General features: G+C 37.8%; 1 protein-coding gene across 5 annotated transcripts in view; it reads right to left on the reverse strand.

Moving 5' to 3' along the window:
• The window catches only part of LOC129248525 (tyramine beta-hydroxylase), a 75909-nt gene that overhangs the window by 41638 nt on the left and 18910 nt on the right, over positions 1-15361 (reverse strand). For 2 of the 5 annotated variants that reach the window (XM_054888103.1, XM_054888100.1), the window contains exon 2: positions 10741-11031. In XM_054888103.1, coding sequence (XP_054744078.1) covers positions 10741-10891 — 151 coding nt within the window. In that variant the 5' untranslated portion in view covers positions 10892-11031. Of the gene's footprint in view, positions 1-10740; positions 11083-11115; positions 11193-15361 lie in introns of those variants that run through there. The other 3 variants (XM_054888102.1, XM_054888104.1, XM_054888101.1) reach the window with 3 other exon arrangements.

Below are 15361 nucleotides of genomic sequence, written 5' to 3' on the forward strand. Positions count from 1 at the left end.
ATTCCCTGCCAATCCCACCAAACACACAGAAGAACCTTCCTGGCCGTCAATCCAGGCTTGGCCACCGTCTGGGCAGCTTCACCGCTTTTCGACCACGGCCGTTTGCGCTTCACGTTGTCTTAAGTGACCCACTTTTCATCGCCAGTCACAATCCGCTTCAAAAACGGGTCGATTTTGTTGCGATTCAGAAGCGATTCGCATGCATCCATACGGGCAAACATGTTGTTTTGCGTCAAGTCGTGTGGCACCCATACATCGATCTTCTTTTTGAATCCAAGCTTCTTCAAATGGTTTATAACGGTTTGATGACTACGGCAGCTACTATGCCGGTCTCTTTCGATCAATTCAGCGATTTTATCGCAATTTTCGACGACAGGCCTTCCGGACCGTGGCGCATCTTCGATCACCTCTGCACTAGAACGAAAACGTTGAAACCATCGTTGTGCGGTGGAAATGGAAACTGTATCGGGTCCATAAATTGCACAAATTTTATTGGCAGCATGAGATGCATTTTTGCCTTTATCGTAGTAGTACTGTAAAATATGCCGTATTTTCTCTTTATTTTGCTCCATGTTTGCGACGCTATAACTCACGAATGACTAAAAGCAAACAACAATTAATCCAACACGTGTTAGCACGCGAAAAGAGCTTTCCAAAAAGCTCTAGCGTGAACCGATGCGACGAATACAACTAGAACCACGCGCTTGCAAAGGCAAGCTTGCGGAAATACCGCAAGACTTTTTTGACAACCTTATATAATATGTGAATTTGTCTAGATAGTTCGAGTTAGCTATGACCGATGCCGTAATCTGCAAGCAACCTTAAGTTGGCTATGCAAAAGCGATATCCAAAAATCAATTCGGTTGTCTAAGACTCTCGAACTAACTTTGGATAGCTGAGAATATGTTAATAAATGCGTGGCGTATGTTGGCGCACCTTAAGGTTGCCAGAACGTCTGGCTGAAACATTGCGGGCGATAGAGAGCTTGGGGTCTTGCTGATATATTGATTCGGGGAAATAGAAATCCATTATTTTGTGTAAAATTAAAAAAAAAAAACGTATTTAAGATGTTTCGGATGCTCCGGTTTGGGTCCAATGTGCACCGCTTTGTTGCCTCTTTAATAAAAGTCTTGGTCCTTTTTGGCGAAAACCTCTAGTAATTGATTTTCACAATTTCTCTTAATACCAATTTCTTATCACTCAGAAACTTTTGCAATGAGAGTAAAATATGGTAATCGCTTGGTGCCAGGGTCTCATCATATGGTGGGTGCATTGAAGTTTCCCATCCAAGCTCCTGGAGTTTTTGGCGCCGTGTGTGGCCTTGCGTTGTTCTGATGGAACACATCACCTCTTCTGTTGGCCAATTCTGGCCGATTCTGGTCAATCCTTAGCTTCAAACGGTGTAGTTGTTGACATTAGGAATGTGAATTTAGTGTTTGGACATACCGAATCATCTCATAATAAATGTTTCCTTTCAAGTCCCACCAAATACACTGTAGAAACTTAGCTATTAGTCCTAGTTTGGCCACCGTTTTAATTCCTTCATCCCGCTTGACTACGAACGTTTTCGCACAATATTGTCGTACGTGACACATTTTTCACCCCCAGTTACCATACGTTTAAAAAATTGGTCCATTTTATGCCGTTTGACCAAGGCTTCGTAGATGGAAATTCTATCCATAATTTTTTTTGGTGTTAATTGGTATGACACCCAAACATTGAGTTTCTTTTTGAATCCAGCTTTGCGCAAATGGCATAAAACTGTTTTATGGTCGATCTTTAGCTCCTATGCGATGCTGCGACTACTAGCATGTCGATCAACTTCGATTATTTCTGTTTCTGATTATTTCATCGACATTTTCGACAATGGGCCTGCCTGTACGAGGTACATCTCTAACATCAAAAATACCGGAACGAAATCGACGAAACCAAAATTGCACGTAATCAGTTGTTACAGTTTCGGCACTATATACACCATTCATTATTTCAGCGGCCTACATTTTCGTCTTTATTAAAGAAAATCTGTAAAACGAACCGAATTTTTTCCTTGATAACGAGCATACATTTTACATTGTTTGAGATAGCGATCACTACAGCCATCTACCCAGATAATAACGTATTTCTTTTACCATGAGTAGCGCCATAGGCATTCCGTCAGCGATTAAACGAAAAACTATGTGGTTCGCCCTTGTATCGAACAGTATGGGAGAATTACATATTCAAATTGCATCCTCTTTGATGTGGCGCTTAAAACTTTGACGTTCTTGAACAAACGACGATAAGTCTTTAATAAAGGAGACTTTCTTAAGAAAACCAATTTTTTACGTGGAATAGTGAACTTGAGAAAAAAAAACAGAAAATTGTTGTGCTTACACTAGCCCACCAATACAAATTTTTGATGCTTTATATTCTCTTTACAATTCGTTGGATTTGGTTTGTCCCATTTTGCGGAGGTATACTTGGCGGAGGGAAAAACGGTTTACGTTTATTGTGTGCGTGTAGCGCCAACAAATATAGTATCACACACTTACACACAAATCCTTTACTCTTCTAACGCAATAACTGTGGAAATATGCTATACTATTTATTTATATTATAATATTAAAACCATACGTAAAGTCAACCCAAAAGTCGATTAACAAAAACTATTCACAAAATTTACGATTGGGGAAAGTTTGAATTTTAATGGCAAATAAACTTTTGGAGTAGGATTATTATAAAGCGAATATGTATGCATGTATGTGTGTGTGTATGTGCTCCCATGCACATTTGAATACGAATACAAGTACATACATACATTGCTACATATGTGAAATATTCAACACTTTGACTTTTCAAATCACTAGCACAGGAGTACAAATATACAAATTCTAATATAACTGAATGCATTGCATAATACACGAGGCATAATAAAAAGTCGAACATAAATGTTAATAACGGTACTGCGCAGCAACAAAAACTGACATCCGCTGAACTCAAAGCAATTAAAAATGAAATTGACCATAGCGAACGTGACTGAGCGCGAACGACGCGTTATAAATTTACATCGCGGCACAGTGGCCTAAAATAGCAGATAAAGCAATTAGCGCTAGAATAGTTTCAGAGCTTTAAAAATGCATTAGGCAAAGGAAAAGTTTCAAAATATAATTTTTTTTGTTTTTAGTAGGTGAGGTTAGGTTGAAGCGGTTGTCCTGTGGGACACACTCAGGCGCATAGCCCATTGTGATGCCGCATGGGGAGCTTGTCCCTATATCTCCTAAAACCAGTGTGTGATTTTAAAATTTTTTTAAATATCTCTGATTTCTGTAGAACTGAGATCTTCCAACTCATTAAAAAATTGTCTACCCAGAATAGTAAACCTGCGTCTGGATAGAGCAGGACAGTGGCACAGTAGGTGCGAGATTGTCTTTTCCTCGTCCTCATCTAGACAACTTCTACAGAAGTCATGTGTTTGCAAACCCATCCTTTGGGCGTGTCTACCTATTAGGCAGTGCCCCGTTATGACTGAGATCAATGTGCTAAGACTGTGTTTATTTTGGTTTAGCAGAGATTCTGTGCGTTTAGCATTTAAAGTCGGCCACAGTTGACGGGCGATTTTGCAGGTGGTTTCATTACGCCATCTTTCGCTTGCTTTCTTTATAATTTCTTCAAGGATGAGTAGCTTACATGTTTGTAAGGGTATCCCTATGCCATTATCTATATACCCATCAGTCAATTTTGTGCCGAGTTTCGCTAGTTCATCGGCTCTACAGTTACCCTCAATGTCGCGATGACCAGAAACCCATGTTACCTTTTTTATGTTTTTAGTATAATTCGCTTAATGGTAAATTCGAATAATATTATGCCAAACTATTACACAATAAATAGTACTTCAATCTAGAATTGATTTCGAATCCGATAAGTTTAGATCTAAAAAAATCGATAAGGAATTGAACACGGACAAAGCTCTATTAATTGGAGCATTGGCTTTGCAAAGCATTGTTCAACAAGTTTTGCGGTTCGATAAGAGAGGGCGTTGCTACCAGCCAACATATTTTTTCGTTATGTTGGTACACTCTTCATATGAAGGTAAGTGAAGTTTCATTTCAATCTGTCAATTAATTCTTTGGTTGCAAGACGTTTAGTATCGGCGTGTCTCAAGTATCGTGAGGTGATTGAGTTTTTTTTGGAAGGTTTAAATGCAAAGGAAATTTTTTGGAGTTTTCAAAGGATTTGCCACCAACAATTAGCACAATAGAAAGGTGCTTTGCTGAACAGGATCGTATAAGCCTTGAAAACGATCCACGTCAAGGACGTCCAAAAACAGCAACCACACCAGAAATCGTAGAAAAAATTCAGGATATCGTATTGGAAAATCGTCGAGTGAGTGAAAGAGATTTAGTAGAAGTCCCTAGGCAATGCACTCAGTACTTTGACTGAATATTTGGGTTTCAGAAAGCTGCGTGCACAGTGAGCACCCCATTCGCTAACAATGAAACAAAATTAAATTCCAATGCGACATTTTCAGCAACAGTTAGAGCAATTTCGAAATGATGAAGTGGATTTATGCATCGATTCCTCACTATGGATGATAGTTGGGTCCATCATCATGAATCATCAATCAAAACAAGAGGCTAAAGAGTGCTGTGAACCTGGTTCTTCGGCTCCGAAACGAGTTCGTGCCCAGAAATGGTCCAAGAAGGTATTAGCATCAGTTTTTTTGGATGCGAAAGGAGCCTTGTTTGTGGATTATCTGCAAACTGGTAAAACAATAAATTCTGAATATTATTGTAAAGGCGGCCGCCGTAGCCAAATGGGTTGGTGCGTGATTACCATTCGTAATTCACAGAGAGATCGTTGGTTCGAATCTCGGTGAAAGCAAAATTAATAAAAACATTTTTCTAATAGCGGTCGCCCCTCGGCAGGCAATGGCAAACCTCCGAGAAAAGCTCCTCATAAAAATATCTGCCGTTCGGAGACGGCTTGCTTGAAACTGTAGGTCCCTCCATTTGTGGAACAACATCAACACGCACACCACAAATAAGAGGAGGAGCTCGGCCAAGCACCTAACAGAAGTGTACGTGCCAATTATTTATTTATTTATTTATTATTGTAACCATTTAGACCAGCTGAAAGTAAAAATTCGTGCAAAGGATCCAAGTTTGAAATGTTGGGACAACCATCCTTAAATAATTCAAGCGTGGAAAGCGTTTTTCATCAAATGATGAGGTCACAAAGCTGTGGAAGCGTAGTTTGCAGCCCTTCTCACTCAAGGAGGGAATTCATAATGTGAAATCTCGTTGGAACAAGTGTATTGATGTGCAGGGAGACTCTGCTGAACAGTGAAGTGTATTAATATACAAACCATAAAATTGTATTTTCTTATCGAACCGCAAAACTTATTGAACAACCTAGTATAAAATCTGTAGGAAAAGTATCGAAACTGCAAAGATTTTTCTATGGCACTTTACAATCAGTTAACCAATAAAGGAACGAGCAGTCGATTTTAGCCGAAAGGATGTCGCGAATAAATAAAGACGCCAAAAGAGATCGGCTGTTATTTAATGATAATAAGCAAATTAATTGGTAACTAGAATTATAAGAAGGAATCGTTTCAGAGAGATTTAAGGTATGCAAAGCAAAACGTAGGCATATTTTCTGCTGTCTCTTCAATTGATTTATATGAACAGCGTGATACGGTCTCCATATAACAGCAGTATACTTCAATTTCGACCGAATAAATGAAAAGAATAGAATTTTGAGTGCACACCAAACTCTTTTTTTACACGATATTTTTTTTTATGAAAGTGGTAAAAATGCAACAACTGCTGCTGCAGAAATAAACACTGTGCACGGAGAAGATACCGTGAGTGTAAGGACTGCGCAAAGGTGGTTTTCAAAATTCCGAAGTGGTAACTGCGACGTGGAGGATGCCCCGCGCGCTGGTCGTCCTGACTGCGACGTCTTTAACTCCAACGCCTTGCTCGAACTCGTGGAAGCTGAGCCAAATTTCACAGTCGATATGATAGCTCAGAGGTTAAATTCATCGCATGGAACAGTTCACAGGCATCTGGTTCAGTTGGGAAAGGTTTCAAAACTGGGAAAACGGGCTTGAAAAGGAAAGTTGAAACGGCTTGAAAATGAAAGTTTTTTGAACCGTATCGTTACTGGCGATGAAAAATGGGTCCTTTACAATAATCCTGTTCGCAAACGTCAATGGTTAGATAAAGATGAAGCACCAGAACTGACCCCTAGAGATGGCCTTCACCCCAAGAAGATTCTCCTGTCTATTTGGTATCCCACCTATGTCCGGTATTTTTTATTATGAACTTCTGGAACCAAACCAGACGATAACTGTCAATTATTATTCCCATCAGTTATCAAACCTGAATGAGGCACTTAAAAAAATCGACCGTCTTTAGTGAATAGACGCAAACTTTTGTTCACCACCACAACGCAAGACCTCATACCGCAAGGCAAACATTAGGCAAGCTGAAGGAGCTCGGATGGTAGCTAATGCCGCATTCACCATATTCTCCGGATATTGCACCTTGTGATTATCACCTTTTCCATGGACTTCAATCCCATATAAGTAACTAGAACTACTCCTCAAAAGAAGCTATAAAAAGGGATATCGAAGCGAGCCAAAATTCCAAGGACAAACAATTTTTTGAGCAGAGAATTAAACATTTGCCTAAATGTTGATGATTAATGATTAATAAATATCTTAAACATCGTTTTTATTAATTTTAAAACCACCTTTAAAAAACACACGAACTTATGGACTGAACTTATATATTCACAAAATTCAAAATTCAAGTTTATTCCTCAAAAGTTATATCATCGTTTCAAAGTATTTCCCATGAACTGCAACGCACATATGCCAGCGTAATCCCCTTGAGATATTATGCACTTGTGCCAACGTTTTTTCTAATCTTCGAAGCGTTTCACAAAATCTTTTTTTTTTTTTATCTTGTTCAGCTCCTCCTTCGATGCCGTCATTATCTCGTCAATCGAAGCGTAGCGTCATCCTTTAATGGGCCTCTTCGGTTTCGGGAACAAGAAAAAGTCACAGGGGCCAGATCTGGGGAACACGGTGGCTGTTGCATCATAAGTGTGTTGTTTTTTGGCCAAAACGTCGCGCACAAGCAACGATGTGTGAGCAGGGGTGTTATCGTGATGCAAGAGCCAATTTTTGTTTTTCCACAAATGTTGGTGTTTCTGGCGGATTGCTTTGCACAAATTGTGCAGATTGTGCATAACTTGCAGATAATATTCCTTATTGACCGTTTTACCCTGTAGCAAGAACTCATGATGCACAACGCCCCTGCAATCGAAGAAAACGGTAAGCAAAACTTTTACATTCGACCGAACTTGGCGCGCTTGGTTCGTGCGGCTGCTTCCATTGAGATGACTAAGCTTTGGTTTCCACGTCGTAACCATAAACCTACGATTCGTCACCAGTTATGATCCTCCAGAGCAAATTTGGGTCGTCGCGGTTAGAGTCCAACATCTCATTAGCAATGTTCATGCGATGCTGCTTTTGGTCGAAATTGAGCAGTTTTGGTACGAATTTTGCGACGACCTGTCTCATGACCAAATCATTGAAATCATTTTCTTCACTTCATCAATTTTTTCGTGTGTTGTTGAAGTGCTCGGACGTCCGGCACGCTTTTCACGCTTTTCGTCGTTCACATCTTCTCGGCCTTCTGAGAACATTTTGTACCACCGATAAACGTTGTTTTGGTCCAAAGTAGCTTCTCCGTATGACACAGTCAACATTCGGAATGCATCCGCGCACTTCATTTCGTTTTTCACACAAAATTTTAAACAGGTTCGTTGATCCATCTTTTTTAAATAGTTAAAAATCGAGGACGAGCCGAAACACGTGCAATCAAAGCAGCTGTCAACAATTAACTGTACATTCAAAATGGCCGAACTCGTCGGCATGAGTGAGGGACATGAGTACCAATATATCGCCACAAAAAAAATCAAAATTCGAATATACGTAACCTGCGAAAATTCAAAATTCGCGATACTTTTTGAACACATCTAATCGAGGATGTATTTTGATCTACCTAATACATATTACAAGCTAGTTGCTCTTAGCTAGTTTTCTCTTATGATTATTTTGGTATTTAAATAATAAAAGATTAATGGTTCTTTATATAAAAAAGGAGTTTAAATTCACTAATTTTATAGCAAATTTGAGAACGCAAATCAATGTAAATGTATGATTTGAAAGTTCTTCACGACCATAAATGCATACCGAGAGGCAATTATTTTTTTTCGTACACAAACACAACTTTCATCTCATATACTTTCTATAAATGTATCTGTACTGGTTCGGAAAATCCTTGAGTCTTACAGTATTGATATGCACTTAGCTCCTCTGCGCTTAAAAGTTTGTTTTTTAATTTTTAAAGAAGTGTTCGCTGCAAATGTATGCGCAACATAAATTTATATCGCCAACATAAAAACAAAAACCTAAATAAAAGTCAATTTATATTTACGAGTGCCTAACTACGGAAAAATGAACAATGGTGGCTGAAAAGGACATAATTGATTTTCAAAATCTTCTTCATGATGATCTATAGCAGGGGTGGCCAAACTCCTTGACAGTTCGAGCCGTTTTCCAAAAGTTGAAATTTTTCTCGAGCCACAATTAAATACGTATTTAAAAGGTATACAAAAAAGGTATCAAACGTTTATTTTACAGATATTATTTTGTATTTATTAACAACATATAAATAAAAGTATGCATATTGTATTGACTTACACTTTTCTTCTACTTACGTTGTTCCGCATATTGGAGTAATTCGACAAGCAGCTTTTTTTAACTCAATATAAAGGGTGGTTAAATTTTAAGGGCCAATATTGAATGTGACCTATACCCAACCTCAAGCTTTTCTGCATTTCATTTGACATTTTTCAATTTCAGACAAACTTAATTTGAACCATGGAAAGATACACAATCGAGCAACGCGTTAAAGTTATTCAGGCTTATTATGAAAATGGGCGTTCAAATCAAAATGCATATCGCGCTCTTCATCTTCAGTGATGAGGCACATTTTCACCTCAGTGATAGTCCAAGAGTGATTGCCGAAAAACCAGTGTACCCACAAAGAGTGACTGTTTGGTGTGGTTTATGGGCCGGCGGCATCATTGGGCCGTATATTTTCCAAAATGAGGCCGGTCAGGCAGTTACTGTGAATAGTGTTCGCTATCGTGAGATGATAACGAACTTTTTATGTCCCGAATGGGAAGATATGGATGTGGACGATATGTGGTTTCAACAGGACGGTGCCACTTGTCACACAGCTAACGGATGGCTCTTTTGCGCGAAAAATTTGATGGCCGAATAATCTCACGTCGCGGCGATGTCAATTGGCCGCCAAAATCATGTGATTTGACACCGTTGGACTTCTTTCTTTGGAGTAATTTGAAAGAAAAGGTATACGTCGACAAGCCAGCAACAATTCAAGAGCTAAAGGATTGGATAATTCGGCACATTAACGGCATAGAACCTCAATTATGCCTCAGCGTCATTGAAAATTTGGATGGAGGTGTACCGCCGAGGCCGCGGCGGCCATTTTACCGATATTTTGTTCTATGCATAATTGAGCTATACCAATATTATCATAATAAAGAGAAATAATAATTATTTCCTAAAAAATTGTGTTTTATTCAAAATCAACACCGGCCCTTGAAACTTAACCACCCTTTATAAGAGCACAAAAAAACTATAACGAGAGGAAGAAAATTAAAGAAACAACCGCATGCTTAATGCCTCAATCGTTTTTATATAAAAGCTTTAATTTACCTTAAGCTTTCATTTACTAGAAAAATTAGGTAGCTATTGAATTGTCAGCAAATATTGAGCATTTGCTTAATCGATTAGTACGAGTATTAAGAAAACAACTTGTCGTTTCCTCTTTTTATTTTCACAATTTATGGTAAACAGCAGTGCAAGATACGCCCACTGTGCGCCCCACCCCCAAGTGCAAATATTCTGTTATACCTACATACAGACATACAGTCATACATATACATATAAAAGCAAACATAAATGCTTTAAGAACACAAGAGAAAGCGAACGTAACCTCGTTAACGACCACAGTTATAGGAGCGAAATCAGAATACGTGTAACAGGAAAGAAAGGAAACGGTAAAAAAGTGGTTATATAGCGTAACAAATTGTAGCAACAAAAGCAATTAATTTGTTTACTTTCGTAGAGAGAAGAGACGTCTCATTTATTTAACTTAGTTAATTGCTTCATCATGAAGAACCTGGCACAGTTCGTTGACAGCGCCAACAGCGTAACGGTGTTTTCACCAGCACACACGCCTACATACTCACATCTTAAGCTATGAACTTACATATATACTTAGAAGCCCGAAGCTCAAATTTTAATTGTACGAAAGTGCGAGCAGAACGCAATTTTCCACGCTAAGTTGCTCAATAGCAATGTGGTCAGTTTAAATTGCTAGGAGGCGCGCGGTAAATTTGAAAATTACAATCTGCTTTTAACTATGCAAAAAAGGGATTACAAAATTAGTCCTCGTGCGCGTGTACATACAAACATACGCACGTATGTATGCCTGTTTGAGCAGCAAGTTCTTGTATTCCTTAATTTGTGTTAGGACGAAACAACTTTTATTAAATCGAATAAATCAAAATCATGCGCTACACACATACATATGTACATATATGTATTTAATATATAATAAATCATGCGTTGAGTGATTTGATCGAACTTACGATTAGCTGTTGTAAAGAACGGTAGCGGCAGGGCGGAGAGTAGGCAAAATATGAAACAAACCATACACGATATGTAGGACGGCGAGTTTACTCTGGAGCCCGTCAAACTGCCAGCGTTGCTTGATAACATTCCTTTTACAGCCATTTTCATTAACAAATATGATAGTACAGCAGTTGCTCGACGTTGCACAAATATACGTTTGTTTGCTTGCAGCTCGATGTTATGCGAGTAAAGGATGAAGACCGTGTCGGAAGCACATTAAGAAATTGATTGGTCCTTCACGCCACCAACTAAAATGGAAAGGAATACACAAACCCATTGAAAGACAAACAATTAATAAAGTAAATGGTTTCGTTGAAGGGGAAAAAGTTTACAATTACTTGTCAGTTGATATTTATTTATTTGTATTCATGTTTTCCAAACAAAAAAAAAGAAAACAAAAATAATAAAAGGAAAACTATGCTGCGAGAGTGAAATAAAGCAGAAATGAAATGTTGTGCAAACTGTCGAGCTGTTGTAGATTCGTACAACTTTGACGAGTGTACGGGTGTAGTGTAGTGTGTGCACATTCTTGTACCCTCAAGGGCATTCCGAAAGCTTGATATTTATGTCGCCTCCCTGCACTTACGTCTGCGGGAGATGTGCTAATTTGTGAGTTACTAACATCAAAAGAGAACTATGAGCAGTGAAGTCGTTACCATCAAATCATCTCCAAAAGGGCAACCAACGATATAATCATCTTCGTATTATGCAAACCCTTTTATGGTTGTCAGGCACATACCATACATACACACATACAAGCATGCACATATGGAAATATGGCTGTATGTATGCATATCTATTAATATGTGTTCATGTGCGCTTGCTTTGACATCTTTTCAACTTGGTTGCTCGGTTGTTGCGTGGGTTAAATACCTTTTAACATCAGCGCTATTAAATAAATATGTTGGGGATGTTAACGGATTTACTACGAGCTCATGTGGCGTTTGATTGTCAACAAAAATCGAAAAAGTTTTCCGCAATTAATGGTTGGGTTTCATATGGAAAATAATTTCATTAAATTAATTTGTCAAGTACATACAAGAGAAGAAACGAAAGGAACCCGCATGTTAAGCGAATGAGAGACGAACGGCTGGCAAAGATTATGACGATAGCTCTACTTTAAACACCACGACCTGCAGGAAGTGCACCAAAGACGTCGGAATCCCGCTTCAAATCATGCAATAATTATATTTTTATTTGAAAAAAAAACAATAAGCTATTCTAATTTTTTTCATTCGGAGCGACAGGCTCATCACCTACCCTGTCAGAAGGCAAAATAGATTAACGAAACCAACGTAGGACTGAGTTTTGTCGAGCCGCTATGGTCCCGAGTGGAGTGAAAAAGGAAAACAAAAACAAATTTTTCGTTGCAAAAAAAACAGGACCTAGTTCTACAATAAAGATTAAGAAGAAGAAGAAGACATACTAAGTGGTGCAAAATTAGTCACCCAATGTTTTGTAACAACCTTTTGGCTAAAATTTTATTTATTTATTTAATATATGGAAAATAACAATAAATTATTATTTTACAATAAAAAAAGGAGCTAAAATAAATAAAATTATTTTGCATTTATTATTAATTATTTTTATTATTATATTATACAGTAGAACCCGTTTATTATAACTCCGCTTATATTGACCAACCGCCTGATCTAACTACACTACGAACTTTTGTTTTCATATAAAATTCTTTATAAAAAAAGTCGGTTATAATGACTTCTCTTATAGTGACTCGTCACTTATTATGACCCATTTTTAATAAAGTAGGTCTGGTTATAATAAACGTCGTTGTCGTTTGTGTTTACACTGTGAAAAGAATGTCATTTCAACGCCGAAAAGCATTTACGATTGAGGAGATTAGAAAATGGAGAATCGAACTCATCCCTCGCAAAGGAATTTGGCGTTGATCATTCGACAATCTCAATGATTTTTAGAAACAAGACCCGCATTAAGCAATCGTTCAATTCAAATGTTTTGAAACCGAAAAGGCTTCGAAAATCGCGACAAGAAAATGTTGATGAAGCATTAATTCAGTGGTTTAAAAGCACGAGAAACAAAAGAATACCTATCAGCGGCCCTATGCTACAAGAAAAGGCAAACCTTTTTGCCGCGCGTTTTGGTATTCTCGATTTCAATTGTTCTGCAAGCTGGATCAGTCGTTTTAAAGCTCGACATAATATTATGGCGGGAAAAATTGTCGGTGATTCGTCGTCTGTTGATCAAAGTTCAACAACAAACTGATTAACAACTGTGTGGCCGAATCTATGAGGACAGTTTTCTGATGATGAGATATTGAATGCTGATGAACTGGACTGTTTTACAAATTAATGCCGGACAAAACATTAAAATTTAAAGATGAGAATTGTAGTGGAGGCAAATTATCGAAAGATAGAATAACTGTCATGGTAGCAGCTAATATAAGTGGCACAAAAACAAAGAAATTGCTCATTATTGGAAAGTCACAAAAACCCAGATGGTTTAAAGGGGTCAAATCATTACATGTCGATTGTGTTAACAATCGTAAAGCTTGGATGACATCAGAACTTTTTGAAAAATGGCTTCGAGATTGATATCGTGATCTGGTGAAGAAGAAGAAACAAATTTTATTGCTGGTTGATAATTGCCCGACACATCCAAATGTTACTGATTTAAAGTCTATAACACTGGCTTTCCTTCCGCCGAATACAACATCAGTACTACAGCCAATGATCAGGGAATAGTGCGAGCACTCTGTTTGTATACCGTATATGTCTAGTTCGCAAGTGGCAAATATGATAGACGTACGACGCCATTTAAAGAAAGTTATAAATCTTCCGATGGTAAAAAAATGAAAAAATGGATTATTAACTCTGCGCCACCTTGTATGCACTTAACAAACTAATTTAAAGAAATTATTTTTCATAATTTTGCGCCACCCTGTACACACCAATATATATTGTTACATCCTTCACTTAAAGGTAATTTGTTTTACAAATAGGTATATAAAAATTGAGAAATTTTTCCTTTACCAAAGCGGCCTCGTACTTATTCGCTTCTATTAATTTTTATATCCACGCAGTTGGGCCCAAGGGTATTATAATTTTCTTCGCTTAACGGTTGTATGTAATAGCATAAACGAAATGAGATAAATATAGACATGTATGTAGCGAAATACTCAGAAGAATGGCAAGAGTGGATTTAGCCATATTTGTCTGTCCATCCGTGCGCACGGTAATTCACGCACGGTAAAATTAACATATTTCAATGAATCTTGGAACACATACAGTATATTAAGAATGAGCTTGGGCGTTGAAAATAAATTCAGTTTTTCGATTTCAATAGAAAAGAATAGCACAATTTATTTATCTTTGAATTTTTTTTTGTACTGATTCATATTTATTCACAGCATTTAAAGGGAATTACTAAAAACTTTAAATTCTTTGGAGAAACAACACCTAAAGCAACAAAAACATATGACACACTACTTCAACACTGTCAATAAACTGTTTTTATAAACTTTCATACGGCATTTTTCACTTAATAGGTACATAATGTGAACACGTAGTATTTTTGATTAATTTAACTTTTGGTAGCTTCAATAACATTTTGCAGGCGCTTTTTCATGGAATGGACCGTATAGAATGGAGCGGCTCTTTTTAGTCCTGGAGCCAGGAGTCATTTTGACTTCATCTTTTCATGCCAACTGATTTTAATACTGAAGGCAGACGCCATCCAATGGATGACAAAACCAACCGTCAGCTGGTCCAGTAGCGGTGGGTACGTGCGTGGGATGCTGCGAAACGTGTCGAAAAAAAATGTTAACAACTCATTTAATACCGGCTGAAATTTTTTTTATGTATTGTTGACATTTAGTAGAATAAAAAAAAGGGGGTTGAGGGGGGAAAATACGTCAGCTGAACAGGCGAACTTGTAAAATAAATTAAAAAGTAAAACTACTTTATGAGGTCTTGTATCGACCCTGGGCTGTTGGCGTAGACCTTCTCTTTCACGTGGCCCCCAAAGAAAAAAGTCACAAGGTGTTAAATGGCAAGATCTCGATGGCCAATTGTGATCACCTCTTCGAGAGATAACACGGTCCGGAAACTTTCTCCGTAAAAGATCAATGGTTTCGTTGCTTGTGTGGCACGTAGCGCCGTCTTGTTGAAAATAAACGTTGTCCAGATCAATACCATCCAATTCCGGCTATAAAAAATTGTTAATAATCTCTAATCTAATCTAAATAACACCTGTTATTGGAAAACCCTTTACTCCTTATGCTTTGGCTCATTGTCTTGGTCAAATTTAAAATTTGGTTTATTCTCAGCGATAAACCCAATTTTTTAGTACTACCGAATAAGTTTTTTTTAACATATTTAAATATTGTTCGGCGTCCATTATGCTGTCAATAAACGCCAAGTGTTCTACTTTTTTACTTAAAATGGACCCCCAAACGATAGCGGAAATTTTTCCCTGTTTAACCGTAGGAATTATATTTCGATTTTGTAAGGCGGTCAGGGTCTTGCACCATACTCTAAAAGGTCCATCGTTATAATACAGCATTGTCGTTGTCTCGTCACAAAATATAACGTCCTGCCAATA

This window comes from Anastrepha obliqua, chromosome 5, assembly GCF_027943255.1.
Source record: "Anastrepha obliqua isolate idAnaObli1 chromosome 5, idAnaObli1_1.0, whole genome shotgun sequence".
Taxonomy (NCBI): Eukaryota; Metazoa; Arthropoda; class Insecta; order Diptera; family Tephritidae; genus Anastrepha; species Anastrepha obliqua.